General features: G+C 33.9%; 3 protein-coding genes across 3 annotated transcripts; all 3 read right to left on the reverse strand.

The window, feature by feature from the left end:
• Positions 1-1,672: 1,672 nt before the first annotated feature.
• Positions 1,673-4,085, reverse strand: LOC140819983 (sedoheptulose-1,7-bisphosphatase, chloroplastic-like). The gene is made up of 8 exons (XM_073180277.1): positions 3,845-4,085; positions 3,624-3,743; positions 3,305-3,490; positions 3,047-3,128; positions 2,717-2,938; positions 2,403-2,503; positions 2,239-2,310; positions 1,673-2,125 (listed from the first exon to the last, which is right to left on the reverse strand). Exons 1-8 carry the CDS (start codon positions 3,950-3,952, stop codon positions 1,841-1,843), a joined length of 1,176 nt encoding a protein of 391 aa, XP_073036378.1. The 5' UTR covers positions 3,953-4,085; the 3' UTR covers positions 1,673-1,840.
• A 608-nt stretch (positions 4,086-4,693) lies between these two features.
• LOC140819993 (uncharacterized protein At2g39910) lies at positions 4,694-9,326 on the reverse strand. The gene is given in 10 exon segments (XM_073180288.1): positions 4,694-4,918; positions 5,636-5,735; positions 5,832-5,933; positions 6,338-6,402; positions 6,653-6,848; positions 7,101-7,291; positions 8,576-8,662; positions 8,770-9,045; positions 9,047-9,149; positions 9,151-9,326. Coding segments are annotated over 10 exon segments (1,290 nt in total). The 5' UTR covers positions 9,312-9,326; the 3' UTR covers positions 4,694-4,909.
• Positions 9,327-10,074: 748 nt separating this feature from the next.
• Positions 10,075-12,659, reverse strand: LOC140820001 (probable sugar phosphate/phosphate translocator At3g11320). The gene is made up of 4 exons (XM_073180300.1): positions 12,026-12,659; positions 11,614-11,717; positions 11,276-11,504; positions 10,075-10,540 (listed from the first exon to the last, which is right to left on the reverse strand). The coding sequence occupies exons 1-4, from the start codon at positions 12,473-12,475 to the stop codon at positions 10,394-10,396; spliced, it is 930 nt and encodes a 309-aa protein (XP_073036401.1). The 5' UTR covers positions 12,476-12,659; the 3' UTR covers positions 10,075-10,393.
• Positions 12,660-16,512: the final 3,853 nt, after the last annotated feature.

Below are 16,512 nucleotides of genomic sequence, written 5' to 3' on the forward strand. Positions count from 1 at the left end.
TATATAAAAATTATCTACACTTTTTTGAAAATTAATTTAATGTTTTATGATATTGAAAATAGTACAAGATTTTAAATTCTTGACTACCTTGGAATGAAGAGTGAGTCTCATGTGAGACGTGACGGATCAACAATACCCATATTCACAATAAAAAGTAATACTTTTAACATAAAAACTAATAATTTTTTATGGGTGACCCAAATAAGAGATCCGTCTTACAAATAATATCCGTAAGACCGTCTCACATAAGTTTTTTTTGCCTGAAATGAAATGACCGATTGACTGTAGCAATCACACATTAAAATTGGGATTTAGGGAGTATTGAACTTTCTGATTTTATGTGCAATTTTCCCCCATAAAAGAAGAAAAATCATAGGAATTTTCGATAAAATTTGATGACAACAGATTGTTTAAATAATAACATGGATAAATTATTTTAAAAAAAAATCGCAATTTCTCATCGTTTATCTTACGGCCTAATAGATTTATGAGACGGTTTACTCGATTCATAATGTTATTGTCATAAAGATAATATTTTTTTATGAATAAAAGATTTGTATTATAAAAATAATTATGAAAGAATCTTATAGCAGTTTTTTGGGAAAAAAAAAAAAAAAAATTTAAGATAAGCCATGCGAATCCAAACTTGGTCTCCTATTTGGTTTCTGAAATGAAATAAAATAATAAAAAATGTTTTAGAAAAAGAAAAAGAAAATTACAATTTTATGAGGTAAAAGATTGTGTTCACACTTATAAAAAAAGAGTCAAACCACTGTTATATATATAACCCGTCTCTCAAATTAATTCAAGAGAAATACAGTTTCAATCGCACAAACACTTCCCTAGCAATGTCAAGAATCTGCATTGGAGATCACTGTGTGGAAGATGATTGTTCCGAGAAGCCACTCACATATCGAACAAATTTGAATCTCCGCAGAATTTGCTATGGAAAAGAGAAGGAAGGCAAGGAAAATATTGCGTACCAGTTTGTCTACGTCCTTGAACTTCTCGTCTTGAAAGCCACTAACATCGACGAATTGAGTGGCGCCTTCTTGCCGACGAAGAGGAACATGAGAAGGTTGTACAGCGTGATCTCGAGTAATCCCAGTGGATGTGAGTGTAAAACTAGGATTACTGTCGGAGATTTGGAGCCCGTTTGGAACCAAGGCTTCAGAATGTTGCTGGATGAATATATGGTTTCAGGGTTTTTAAATTTGGAAGTTATCGATGAAAAACATGGCGAAGACGCCAGAACATCGCAAGACCGTGTGGTGGTGGGCCGCGCGCGGATACGGTTGCCAGAGGATTTCGGCTCGGTGGAGACGAGAAGGACAGAGCTTGTGAAAGAGACAGGATTTGGAAACACGGTGGTGGGGTACATCTATTTGAAGTTGAGTTTGAGTAGAGTACATGCACGAAACATTTCATGTTTGCCTTGAAACAAACTGAGATTTGGTTCAAACATGAAATTTTGTGTGAAGTTTTGATTTTGATTCGACGCGATAGGACAGAGGTACATTGTTTTTTTGATAAGAATATATCGTGCCAAGTACTCGTATTTTTTGTTGTTAGATTTCTCTGCTAACTGTGAAAAACATAAATGATGATGAATTTATTATATTGATTATTATTGTTTGGTTTCTTGATTGTTCATGTTTCTTTTCAATCGCCATGAAGATCAATCAATAATAACATTAACCACCTTATATTGTCATGATTTGTCAACATTCATCTGTAAAATTCATTTTATAAATTGTGTACAATTAAAAATGCGTGAAACTAAAAAATTAAAAAGAAGATGTGAAAAATTAGAAGGCGTGATCAGCAGCAAGAGTGAAGATCAAGACACGGCCCCAACCGGTTGAGCAGCGGCCTTGAGTCTTGAAGATCCATACAAGGTTTCTTCGAATCTGATGATTTCGTTTTTGGATCCGTAGGCTACTTGGGTCCTCTCATCTAGATTACCGATCACCTTGTCTAACACGGATTGCTTTCCGTCGCTGCTGTATCCACCAGCCTTTTCGATCAAGAATCCCAAAGGTGCCACTTCGAACAGCAACCTTAGCTTGGCCTTCGCAGTCGGGGATAACACATTTGTGAAGATCCCCTTCTCTTTCACAATGATCTACAAATTTAATGAACCCCTTAAAAAAAAATTATGATGCCAAGTTTCATTCAGTTGAGTTTTCTACGTATTTTTTAAACTTTTTGTGGTTACAGAAAAAATGTCGAAAATACCTGATTGACATCAGGCACCATTCCTCCGGTGTATCGCAAAGTGTATTTCTCCCGAACATAGTAATCGATCAGCTGAATGTGAGCAAGCAACAACACCCTACCTTTAGTAAATAAGTTCATAATTATATATCCATATCGAAATTTAAATTTCCTACAAGGCACACCTTGGCATAATCAGGGTTGTCTGTAGTAGCCCTTAAATTTCCAGGGGAAAACATTTTCCCTTCTCCAATTGATGTTGTATCTTTTACATGTTGCCATTTCCCTGCAATCGAAAGAGAAAACATAAGCGCGTGAAAAACAAAATAGATATCGATTTCGAGCCTAATGAGCCAATTTTGATGGGTGATAAGGGGTCCATTAAGCTACATAGAAGTAGTGTTATATTCAGTCTATACTCAATCAGCTATATGATTTAATCCTTCAAATGGTCGAATGACAAAAGTTGTTCCACTGAAAACTTAAACAATGCATCAACCTTCATCAAGTAGAAGGAATTCATGTGTTCCAGGACAGTCTTTGAGAGCAAGAACATAAGTGGTCCGGGGCCCGAAAATCCCCATTGCAGCAGCAACTTGATCAGCCCCGGTTACTCCAGTAAGCTTGTCTCCTGGCCATACTCCGAAGATGGTACCAACTGTGAAATTTGTGTCGACAATGCTAGAGCCATCGAGTGGATCAAATGCAACGCTGAATCCTCCTGTTTGTGAAATTTTACAAAAAAAAAAAAAAGGGTGTATATGATTGTGATGATCTTGAAGCTGTGTGAGTGATAGTTAATGCAAAATGATAGGAAAAGATAAAAGACCTTCCACTGGTCCTCCCATGTCTTGGAGCTCGGGCACCTCCTCAGAGCAAGCGTATTTGCAGAAGTGGGAGTATTGCAAGGCCTATAAGCATTAACAATCAACAACAACGATAAATTAATAAAATTGTGACTTTCAAAGAATTTCAGGTTTCAAATTATGAAGAAATTATGCGCACATAACTAAAAATTGGCACAATTTTTCTCAGATAGATAGAAAGAACACCATAAAATGCCTTGTCTTTCTTTTTTAATTCTGACCTCAAAAAGAAGTTTGTTAGCGAGCATATCAACTGCAAGTTGCTCATCTCCAAATGAGTTGACACAAGCAGTTCCTCCACAAGAAGCTGTTCTCACTTTGAAGGCGATCGTACGAAGCGCTTCTCCCATGCACATCATCAGCCTAATCAGTCCCTTATCCGGTGTCGCCTTCGTGAGAAATTCTTCCTGCAATCACCAATATAAACAACCACATAATCAAATACAGACCAGTCGTAGGCTAGGAGGAACAGCCATCAAACTTTTCTTAATAATGAAAATTTTCCCAAGCAACATCTGTTCACTACAGTAATCAACTCACCAGACTATCGCCAATCTCACACTTGGTCACAAGAGAAGAAATCTTGGCCTTTGAAAGCTTGATCGATGACTTTGGCGCAAAACGCAAAGACTCTCCAAACAATGAGCTTGGTTTTAAGCTCTGAAGCACAATGCCAACACAAATCTTGAATATATCGGACCTATAATAGAACAACTCAAAAATAACTTCAATACATAAAAAGAAGAGCGATGAAAACACACCTTGGAACTAAATGACTGTGAAACAGAACGCGGAGAAGGGGAATATTGCTGCGACGAGATACCGGGGAGGAGTGTTCTGTGAGCACAGCTTGTAATACTAGTCTCCATGTTTGATTGTTTCAAGAATGTGGACTCTTTTTTTTTTTTTTTTTTTCTAATTCGTGCAAAAAAGATGAGGGCTGGTGCTGGTAGAGGAAGATGGGAATGAACTTGACGGAAACCCGTGCATGGACAATTGAATGGAGCGATGAGGGATGCTATAAGATAAGCAATTCACTATGGAATGCCACGTGGCTTATGATAGAGTTGATTGAGTTTTGTGGCTTGTAAATTTGTGGACGAAACAAACAGTATCATTTAAAAAATATAAAAATAATAATAGAGAGTTTTATACATAACATTTTAAAATTCTACAACAATAAATCGTCTAAATCTATTTTAATATATAACCTTAGCAAAAACTTGTATGAGACAATTTTTCGAGTCGTATTTTATGATACGGATATTTTATTTGAGTTATATATGAAAAAATATTACTTTTTGATAAGAATATTACTTTTTATTGTGAATATCGGTAAAATTAACATTTGTCACAGATAAATATTCATGAGATCGTCTCACAAAAGACCTACTCATATACATAAAGATGATCGCAAAGTTTTCTAATGATAAAAAGACAAAATCAAGTAACACATATAATAGTTTCATATTTTATCTATTAATTAATTATAACATATTGCATATTATTTCATTTTAAAAAAAACATTTTATTTTAATTTATAATATTTAATTATGACAATTGTACGAATCGATGATTACAAGTCTCCGCAACATGTGAAGTGTTAGGTCTCGGTGTTCAAAGACCAGAAGACATAGAAAAGGGATTCCAAGTTGAAAGCGTATAATTTCCACATTAATTTAGATATCAAGTTAAACAGAGTCCACAGATCATTCTATCTATGTAATTAAACATCTCTCCGCCCAGATTGTGGGATCAAGTTCTTCGGGACTCGTTGAGAATGATGGTGTCATCGCTAGTTTTCCTTCTTCAAACACTCACCATCTTCAAGCAACCTACAACCATATAAGCAAGTTATTCATAGAAGAACACAGAATGTTCGCGAAATCTGGACCAAGAACATAAAGAAAGTGTACCATTTACCCAAACAAACACATTTTCATATCACAAGTTAACTATGCTTTGGTTTCACTCTGTTACTTCCTGTCGATCCTTTTGGTTTTCCCTTCTCTAGTTTGTCACATTTTGCTGCTTTATGGTCTTAGTTACCTGTGCCTTCTGTGCCACTACAGAATGCGACTGGCAAAATCATTTAGGGAGCGTTTGTAGACTTATTTATTCCAATAAATTTTAATTCGGGCGATTTTGATTTAGAGGTATTTCAAAATCTACCAGTTTCAACTTTCAATTTCAAATTATAGTCTTAGTAATTCTGGGCAGTATTAGCCTATTTCTGTGCCGCATATCGTGTACATGAGTTGCTTTTGGATGATGCAGGACGGACATCCACAACAATCACATGATCCAAAAGTCAAAAAACTAACGCATGCGGTTGTATGTCACAAACAGAACGATAGATATGTATCAGATACCATAGAGAAAGAAGAATCAACGAGTTTGCAAATGTTTCTAAATTTCATTATATAATATGATGTGTTGGATGCGAAAATGAATTACCAAGGAGAGAGTTAGAGGAGTATGACATAATTATAACATTAGGGGTCATTAGATAATACTGAAAAGTATAAGGGATGAAGAATAGAAATCTGTACCGTCGCAGCATCTCCTTCAGTTAGAGATGGCTGGAGAGCTGTCAAGTTTGGATCATCCTTGTACTTGACCCAAGTTGTGTTGAATTGTGAACTTTTGGATCTTCAATAAATTCAAGATATGGGTCAAGCTCTAGGCAAAAAATTCCAAGCGCATTTGCATCAACACAGATTTCAACAGAAATATAAATGTACTTACTGCCGTATCACCGTTAGTACTTGTAAAATGTGTGATCTAATATCTTCGCGAGCAACTTTCATTGCTGCATCTTTATACAGGGTGACAAGCTCATCCACCAACCTGAGAGCCAATACAAACATCAACGAAGGCTGGGGAATGATAGAGGAAAATCTGATATTATTAAGATGACTGAATAATCGATGGCTTGGTTCAATCACTAACGATTTCCTGCCAATCCAACTATAATCTCTTTTTTCCTGAACAACGATAAAAAATTTGAAAGTTGATGTAAGGATAGAGTTGATCACACGCATATTTGTTAACGAGAGAACAAAACAAATCACATCACAGAACCAGAAATGTTTTCCTTCCTGTAAGATGATAACAATATCAACATTGGCATTTTAATACGTAGCATATATTTTTGTTTATAGATCAACAGATTTACTTTGACCCTGAATTTAATGCTGATATTAGAGTGCTCCTAACATCTAGAGAAGCGTAAAAAATTCCAATACATTTACCTTTCAACATGTGATGTATTACGTACCCAGGTAAGTTTTAAAATGGTTGTGATCCGTTCCAGAACCTGAAATATAATTTAATGACCAAGTGGTTCCTTTCGTTAGGGTGCAATCCTATTTATAATAAAAAAAAAGTATCATGCAGACCTGTAAATTGAAAAAGGTTATGAAATATTATGGTTTCATTTGAAGTGCTGGCAAATCATAAGATATATAAGGTCAGGAGAGGCTCTCAAATTGCTAGCATATCTATAATGAAATTATTGTTGAAAACAGTAGTCAGTGAAAACGCCTAGAATCTTAATATTGTCTTACCAGTAAAACTGTCCCATCATCATCTGCATGCATCCACTTAAAGAACAGAGGGAAAAGGCGTCTGAAATGAGCAACCAATATGAGACCAAGAGCACTGAACATTGGCTCAATATGGGTCAACCATGCAGTCCGGCGCTGTTTGTTTCTAGGTTGCCTTTCTAGGTGGTTTAGCATTTCACTGAGCAGCTTTTCAAACCTGTGTGGATAGGATGACAATTAAAGAACAGCAAGAAAATGAATCCACTACTTATAACAGGACAAGTGTTTTCGATCAATAAATAGACATGCACTCAGAATTATGTCTCATAAACAAAAGTCGATAAAACTTATGGTCCACAAGACATATGGTAATAAAAATATTTACAGAAGACAATTAACATGACTTAATGTCGACCATTATCTGAATTAACCATTAGTCATAACATTTTGTAATTAAAACAATCAATACCATAAACTACGAGGATTACTTCGCTGTGTTAAAGTGACGAGAAGCACTGACATCTCTACCAGATAGTGCCATATCTCATCATCACAAGCAACGTTTTGGCAGCAAGCATCAAGAACTGCATCTGTGTACCCACCAATCTCAGAAGCATTTACATTTTTTGCAAGATGTATAAAGCTGATCATACCCTGGTCCTGAGCAGAGAAACCAGATAATAAGGCTTCATGGAACAGCAGAGTGGACATAATCACAAACTGCATTTCTAGCTAGCAGGTTCACGCATGAAACAAAATATAGTGAACTGTAATAAATCAGTAACACGCAAAAACACCAGTACAGATGTGCACATACAATTTAGCTTGGGCAGAAGAAGAGATAGGTAAAACCCTTTTTTTGTTTTTTTTGGCTTTACAAGCATTGAAAAAACACATTTTCTGGCACCTGTCCATATTCTTTAGTTTCATTGTGCAGCGTGTTAGCATCTCGAATCTTGTCATTTTTATAAGAATAAATGAAATATAGTTTCGTTTCAACACTTAATTAATTTCATTAGCTCACTCATATAGTTAAGTCTATCTTACCAGAGAAAATATTTTCTTATAAAAAACATTCAAATGCGGAACTCAGGGAAAAATTTAATACCCTTCAACTTCTTGGGGTTAAAGAATAAGTGGAAAAATTATAAGTAAACTTTAGTTATATGATTTAGCAACGAATCTACAAGCTACAATTCTGCAAAACTATGATGGTGTGACAAACTGTGACATATTTAAAGCTTTTCTATCTCATAGCATACCAAAAAACTTTGCAATCAATTTGTTCCTTCATTTAAGTTAATTTTCCTTAAATTTCGACGTGGATGGAAGTACAGATTTTCATTATTCAATTTCACTTATTCTCTAAAATTTCATTTCACCACACATTGCGTTTTTACTAGTTTCAGCACTTTCCAGAATCATGAGTTGGATTTTTAAACTGATTGATGACAAGATAACAATGTCAAATAGGTATCACAAGCCAGAGAAAAAGCTCCAATACAAGTCAATTTGTAACAAGTTAGGCAAACAAAAAGTTTATAACCTTCAAAGTTCATATTTCAAAAATTCTAATACATCATCATAACAACTCATCCTCGACTGGTTTAAGATGGATCTGCTTTCACCACCATATTCCATGTCTAGAGCTTCAAGAAATAAGACCATATGCTTTAATACGAAAAGTATTTATGAGCTAAACTAGTTTATGCAAAAACGAATTCACAAAGAATATAATTCGTAGTTATAGCAACAGAATAAGGAAAGAACAGGGACCTAGCTGAATTATAGGATCAAGTTTAACAACTACTAGAATCCATAACCACATACCCCATCCAAAGTTCATAATACAACTGTATTTGATGACAGCAAAGAGCTGACATCAATAGTTCAAAAAAATTAATTTATTTAAACCAAGAAAATGAGTATTGACACGATACTCACTTTTACTTCGGGAGACCAGTGATCAAGAGCTGTGAGAGCACATGGAATCACCAACGGAGACAACTTCCCTAAGTGAGGAGATTCCACCTATATAATAACATTATATCATAATCTTCAATCAAATTTAGTGCAACAAACAAACAGTTCTTTAGATAAATTTATAATAAAAAGACACACGCAGCAAACACACTAACCTGAGTAACAAACCATCTGAACTGATAAGCTGCCACAATAGCATAAGCAACAGGAACACTTGCACTCGCAGCCGAAATTCTATCGTCCTCATTACTTGTATCGATTGCACTTTCCTTGATTTTACCTTTAAGAAAAGGCAAAACTTCCGGAATCAACTTAATCACCAACTTCTTCTCATTCTTCAAACCTCTCAAATCCAACTCCGACTCAGCAACTTCCAACGAACAATTATCATTACCATCAAAGTAAGTGTCAGAAAATTCTTGAAATACGGATAGATGCCAAAGTCGAAAGCGAAGTGGGAACCCACGACAGATGATTGGTCGTGGATTCTAATGCAGAAGCTAAAGCAGCGCAACATAAGGCGACATCTCTGATTTTTAGGACTCGGGATTTGAGAATTCAAAGTGTCGAGGTTTGGTAGTAGAGACTGTAGTTCTGATTTGATGGAGATTTTGGCGGTGGCTTCCGGAGGATCGTAAGGGGTTTTGGCTAGTGCTGCATTTAGGGTTTCACATATCTGCAAGTGAATAATAATCATACAAATTTCACACGCAAAAAACATATACATACAGCCTTGAAACTCATATGTAAAGATAAGATACACACATACACACACAGGGCCGCAGATTAAAAATTTACCGGACGAGATTTTGCGGCAAAATGAAGGTCTGAGAAATCGCCATGGGAGATGGGAAGAGCTTCTGGTTGATCAATTAATTGATGATTCCAGTATACGGTATTGTTAAATTATAATACAGAGATGGTGAGCAGGTCTTGTGAGAGATTCTACTCATATTTACAATAGTAATACTGATATAAAAAGTAATACTCTTTTTTTTCTTTTTTTTTTTTTTTTTTTTTTTTTTGTATGATCTAAATAAGATATAAATCTTATAAATATGACTCGTGAGACTGTCTCACACAAGTTTTTGTTGAATCGGTGATCAAATGCAAAAATTACAATTGAGTGGAACTATGGGCTAATGATTATTGAGCTTGATTTTTGGAATTCACAAAAACAATGGCTTCATTTGATTAAACTCAAATTGAATTTTTCTAGCTCTAATCTTATATATTTGATGTAATCTTCATTGGTTTTAGTTGTTAAATTAATATTTATACAATTTATTTTGGCATACACGAAGAATACTGATAGTGATGAAATTGCTCGCATGATAATATAAGAAGTTTAAAATCAAGAACGATCGATTCAAACGACCAAGGTGGTTGTGAGGAACTCCAAGAAATTTGTACTTAACAGAGAAGCGCAGTTGCTCATATTTAATTACATCATCCATATAAAAAAATGATAATAACACGTATAAAGATTTCAATAGTTTCTGGTACAGTGTAAGGTAAAAAAATTAAAGGAAAAAAAGAAAGAAAGAAGACATTTTTTAGTCACTCTTACTGAACCTACTTTCTTAACTCGGTGTTTTGTTCAACAGTACAGGTTGAAGCCTCTGTCCCCGGCTTGAATATAGAATGGAGGGCGAAATTGATGCACGAACCATGCAGTAGTCAAGCAAGTTTGCCTGGATAAAGGGGTAGAGAACACTTCATATTACAAATAGATGGAAGTGGCAACTGTTGCCATTCTTCCAAGGTATGTTTGTTCCCTCATTTAGTACGCTTCTTAGCTTCGCTGTATAGGATAACACCAAACACTGTCAGAGTATACCCGAGCATCCCGGTTACGGAGACAGGATTCTTAAATATCAAAATGGAGACTACCACTGCCACTGCCCCTTTAGCATTTCCTAGGACCTGAAAAAACCAGGATCATTAGCAAAGCAAAATTTCTACTTCAATATCCAAAGTGAAATCAAGCATGAATTGTTGTTTAGATAGTTCTGGCTGTAGACTAGATCTAAACGTTCAAACTAAGATATTTTCATAAAACTATAATGGTTTACAAGGCGTTTCGATCAGCACTTTTTTCACCAATAAATATCATCTATATCTTTCAAAACAGTCGCATGCGACTTAAAGCTACCTCATATTTGGTTCAAATTACTGAAATTGATGCCAACATATTTTTATGTGGCTCATGGACGTGAGGATCCCTTTCAGCAATATGTCAATCAAGACTTCTTTCTTAAATAATGCTTTAGAAGGCTTTCCTTTAACAGGTAATGCAGATTTAAGTTAGGCACAAAAAAGGGAAAAAAAACATGGTCCGACGCTTCAGAATGTAATATTCTCAGAAACCATGCTCATATCTTCCCAGAAAAAAAAATTTAAATGCAGGTTCCAGCTAATATGTATTGTATTATAGCTACATTGTTGTGTCCCGTTTATCGATCCGCACAAAATATGATGCAACCCTCGTTCTTGTTCCATAAACTCCAAAATCCAAATGTCTCGTTATTTCCTTTAGGTGAAGATAAGCACTTGCTTTGGTTGCCAGAAATTCCGCTCAACGAAAACATTCATGAAAGTTTAAATTCAATGAATCATAAAAAAAATGAGGTTTGAATTGGACAAAGAAGTATCGAATACCTGAAGAGTTAGAGCACTAGTGTGCTTTGTGACCAAAAAATTGGTCAAATTTACAAAATATGCCAGCGCTGAGTTGAATACAAGTAACCAAATAATTCTTGTATCCTCTCTTGCAAGTGCCAATGTGATACCAACAACGTTTTCTTCCATGAATAGTGTTGCAGGAAGTAGAAGTACGACGGCTATAGGAGCCATGTAGAGGAGCAAATTCATAGAATTCAGCTTTTCCCTTCAACATTTAAAAACTTTCAGCATACATATCGAATATTCTACGGGAAAAAGGCATAACACAACAGTAATTATCAGAAGAAAATATGAATGATTAAATCAAAGATTACCCTTCCGACGAAAGTAAAATCCCCTGAACCACTGATTTGAGTGCCCTTGCAGCCGTTGCACCAACACACATGATAAACCCAAACATGTGAAAACTCGGCTCACCCTAGAACGAATAAAATCGGGAGCGAGCGTCAACACCGATTTCTCAAAAATCCCATAGATTTTTATTGTTCCTAACAATAAACTGAAGATTTTTATTGTGCCTAACAATGGACACACCAAATTCTGTTCACAAGTAAACTAAAACCTCAATGAATCCATTCTTAAAACCACATAAACAAAGATATATATATAAATACAAATCAAACCAAAACTCATGAGAGATAAAAGCATGATACTTGATCAACAGCACTGTAATGTACCTACAAAATCCACACCAATCAATGAATCAATAAAAGAATCAACACATACCCCACTAGCAATAATAACCCCTGTAACAACTGGAATCAACGTCACGTAAGTCAACCACGCCTCTCGCTTCAGAATCATTATATACGCAAACACCGCCGTGAAGAAAGGCGTGGTAGCCCCAATTGCCTGATTGAAGCTAACAGGTAAATACTTAAGCGACACATTCCCACTCACAACCGACGCACAGAAAATCAAACTCAAAGCTGAAATCTTCATAAACTGGACCCTAGATCTTAAAGTCTGCATCGGCACCATCCTCATCCACGCTATGGCGATGTAGCTGAGCAATGAGCAAGCCGTCATGTGACACATCGTCAAGAAAATCGGGTACTTGAATCCGTAATTGCTCAACAAATACTTGTTCAACAGCAAAACCCCAATGTTCGATGAGTACCATGCTGCCACCAACCCGATCGTGAAATATCGGCCGGAAGATTTCGTCCCCGACATCTCTCCGGATCTCCCAATTACAATCGAAAAAAAGGGGTTAAAATCACATCAAAATAAATAAAAACTTCCAGGGCTGGGGCAATAACGAAATTTAGGTGGATCTAAGGAGTGTGTGGGGAAAAGATGAACAAAAGGTGGAATCTTGGATGAAATAGTGAAACGAATGAGAAAGTCAGATTTGGTTTGAATTGCTTACAAAGGTTATTTAACAGAATTAAACGATATTGTTTTCAAAGTCAAACAAGTAAATGAATATATTATTTCGTTATTATTATACTTTGACAATAATTATTATTTCTAAATAAAATAATTACTTTTTTGTTATTTTCTAATTAATAGTTATGATAACTAATGGACTTCTGTATCACTTCCAGCTAATTGCTTCATTATTATTTTATAATATTTTTTTCCAAGAATGTGTAAACTTGATTGGATTAGAGTGCGCCACGTATTGCGATTTGATTGGACTTGTTATGCATCATAATGATTTGCTTCAATCAAATTGAATCTAAAAACTGATGTTTTTTATTGCATAGAATATGCCATGTCTTTTTGCACATATGCCGTTTGCACAATTCTAACCATTGGATTCTGATGAAATTTGAACAACATGTTGAAAACATCGTGTTGTACATTGTGAACGGTGAAGAACAGATTCGATTCTTTTTATCGATGGAAATAAATCATGGATAATGGTTTTTTACTTGCAGTTATAGAAATTTCAGATTTTCTTCATGTAGCTACTGTATAAGGAGCGGTGTATTGTAATGTAGCAGAGGAATACGCTGTATAAGGAGCGATGCATTTTAATGTAGCGGAGGAATACACCACTGTGGAAGATGGTGGACAGATTCGGTTTTTTTTGTCGATGGAAATAAATCACGGACTGTGGTCTTTTACTTGCAGTTATAAAAATTTCAGATTTTCTTCCTCGCTCGGAAATCTTTTTTAACCTAGAAGAGTTTTTTTATAAATGTTGAGAAGGTTATCATGATATCTCGATGATATGGCATCTCCAACGTTGAAGTGTTAGAAGTTATCATGCTATCTTCAACGTCGCAAAACATAGGCCTATTTAGTTAATAAGCAGACCCAAAACTATTAGGCTGCCTCATAAATAAGTCCACTAGCCTCTAGTCAGGTAATTGTTACGTTTATTACACAATTTAAGGTCCACTATATTTTATGTTTTTTTTAAAAAAGCCCACTATATTTTAATATAATAAATAAATAAATAAATAAAACAAACAAATTAGATTTTGCTGTCCAACATCAATGCACATATACAGTAGTAACAGTAGCGTTGCCAACTTTTTCAGGGTTTTTAATGTTATTATATGATGATTATGCTTGTCCACAATTGACTTTTCAATTTCATGTGCTTTTGTATGTGTAAATATATATATATATATATATATATATATATATATATATATATATATATATAATGGACTCGGTTTGACGGGTTTATCGTCGTTTATCGTCATCTCCTGATCGTTAGGAAATATTACTATATACTAAATAAAACATAATTTTTATATAGTAACTCGAGTTGGAAATCATGATAGAAATGTGTTTTGTCTATGTAGAATTCAAGATCATGACATCTGTCATTTTTTGTTAGATGTCATGCATGATCTTGCTCCATCTTGAGTTTTTTTTTTTGCCCGAGCAAGATAATGACGTGTGTAAAAAAAAAAAACATAGTTATTTATTTGGTCTGTGTATGTAAGACCATCTCCAATCCTTGCTCTACAATGGAGTTGCTCCATTGTGGAGCAAGGATTTTCACTCCAATCCAGCATGCTGGACTAGAGTTGCTCTAAAAGCAACTCTACATGTGCCACATCTATTTTATTTTATTTTTTAAATTTTTTTTGTTTTTTAATAATTATAAATATTTAATATTCTATTATATATTAATTATATAATTAATATTTTTATTTTTAAATATTTAAAATAATTTATTCTTGAAACATAAATAATAATTTAAATTTTTTTAAAAATTAAATAGATTGTATAATTCTATTTTTTTTAATCGATTTTCTAATAAATAATGAAATAATATAATTACATTTATTATGTATAATTGTGTAATGAAATTATAAATAGTTATTATTGAATTAAAATTAATATTATAAGAATATTCTGAGAATATTCTTTTTTAGTGTAGAATGTAGTGTAGATAGGTTGGAGATGAATTTAGTGTTATACTATTGTAGTGCAGAATATAGTGTAGAATATAGTGCAGTGGGTTGGAAATGATCTAAGAATATTTGAAAAGGGTGGATAGTGGGAGTAAAAGGTTGAAGAAATGTGGGATGGAAAAAGGGTTCGAAATTTTATAGTTGCATAGTAGGTAGGTCTAGTAGGGGCGTATTATCCTGCCTATGTTTGAATAAATAACAATATATTCGACACTTTTATTTGTCCTATACAACATAAAGTGTAGTCCACGTGGGAGACATGTGGCCTACTTATTTTCCCGAATTTAAAGACACACCTGTCCAAAATTCTTCGACTGACAACACACAACTCATACACAAGATTTAGCAATCTTGTTTCAATTTCTTACTTTTGGATTTGTTGAATTTCAGGCAGTGGCCATCATCAATATATATATATACATATATATTCTCTCTTAGAACAAGACTGACAGGGCTTCGATACGGCCAATGTGTAAGCTTCATTATGCTAATTGTGATAAAACATTATAGGCTAGCTAGGATGCATGAACATTTAGTTGGCAATAAAAACACAAAACATACATCAAATCCGAATAAAAATCGGAACGTTTATAAGAAAACTTACTAATAAATTCCAAAAATTGCTTGATTTGGATTGAATGAGGTCTTGACGTCCGGTAAGAGGTGGTCGTCATGCATGTCTGAGGTAGATTATAAATATAGCTGTGTTTGGACGGAGTGATTTGTGGAGGAAGGATTTGAATGAAAATATTTATGTTCAATATGTTTTGAGGTTTTAAAAGTATGTATCATTACTATTTTTTTTGGGTTATTTTATAAGAATTTTAAGTTTTTATGTAACAGTCTCTTTTTAAATTCATCGATCCAAATTAACGATCTAAATGCAAATTCCTAGTCCCATAACAACGTAGATGATTTTTTGCAAAGGAACTTTTTATTTTTTTATTTCTCATTTCTTATTTCTTTCAACAATGGTAGGGCTATGTTTAAAGAATAACTTTGAATAAGCTCTCACCACATGTAATACGATTCCTTTGCCTTTGGGACACTCAAAGTAGGATAAAAGAGTAAAAGACACCCATATATATATATATATATATATATATATATATATATATATATATATATATATATATATATATATATATATATATATATATATTTTTCTTCCTTGGATTCTAAATAAAGTATCGACCCATGTGCTTTTGACAATTGGAGTCATCTTGCATAATTTTCACGTTATTTCTTTGGCAAATGAGATATGATATGAGTAATTTTTATATCATAAAAATTTTTATAAAACGATTTTATAGGTCAATTTTGTGAGACATATTTTCTATCTGAGTCGTTAATGAAAAAAAATTCAATTTTCATGTCAAAATATTATTTTTTATTGTAAATATAAGAATAATTGACACGTGTCACGAATAAAGATTTGTGAGATCGACCTATGGTTAGATGATTTAAATCATTAACATGTAACCATCAGATTGTAGTTGAAGTATATTTAAAAATGGAAGCATGAAATTAAGTTAGGAAGCTAAATTCTACATAATTAAATGATACTATCCTATGTTATCTGCACTTTATTCTATATATTATCTATGTTTTATATAAAATATATAACACATTATGCAATGTACGTAAAAACACACACGAGACGCCGCGCGTGTACTTCGAATTCAAGTGCCAATAGCTAATTGAAAATAGGGTACGTTCTCGTTTAAAAGTTTAAAACGAAAAATATTTAACATTTAGAATATGCAACACAAATAACACTTCATCTTACCAAATTAATTTATTATTAAACAAAATTATTCTTATAATATG

The sequence above is a fragment of the Primulina eburnea genome, chromosome 2 (assembly GCF_022965805.1).
Source record: "Primulina eburnea isolate SZY01 chromosome 2, ASM2296580v1, whole genome shotgun sequence".
In the NCBI taxonomy this organism is placed as follows: domain Eukaryota; kingdom Viridiplantae; phylum Streptophyta; class Magnoliopsida; order Lamiales; family Gesneriaceae; genus Primulina; species Primulina eburnea.

What these genes read in the sequence shown, in the direction of transcription:
- LOC140819983 (XM_073180277.1), bottom strand. Translation starts at nt 3,952, where the DNA reads ATGGAGACTAGTATTACAAGCTGTGCTCACAGAACACTCCTCCCCGGT. An exon ending in CATGGGAGGACCAGTGGAAG is followed by an intron (nt 2,939 to 3,046) that starts GTCTTTTATCTT and finishes TTTCACAAACAG; the next exon opens with GAGGATTCAGCGTTGCATTT. An exon ending in ACAACCCTGATTATGCCAAG is followed by an intron (nt 2,311 to 2,402) that starts GTGTGCCTTGTA and finishes GCTCACATTCAG; the next exon opens with CTGATCGATTACTATGTTCG.
- LOC140820001 (XM_073180300.1), bottom strand. Translation starts at nt 12,475, where the DNA reads ATGTCGGGGACGAAATCTTCCGGCCGATATTTCACGATCGGGTTGGTG. An exon ending in ATTTTACTTTCGTCGGAAGG is followed by an intron (nt 11,505 to 11,613) that starts GTAATCTTTGAT and finishes TAAATGTTGAAG; the next exon opens with GGAAAAGCTGAATTCTATGA. An exon ending in CTAGTGCTCTAACTCTTCAG is followed by an intron (nt 10,541 to 11,275) that starts GTATTCGATACT and finishes TGGTTTTTTCAG; the next exon opens with GTCCTAGGAAATGCTAAAGG.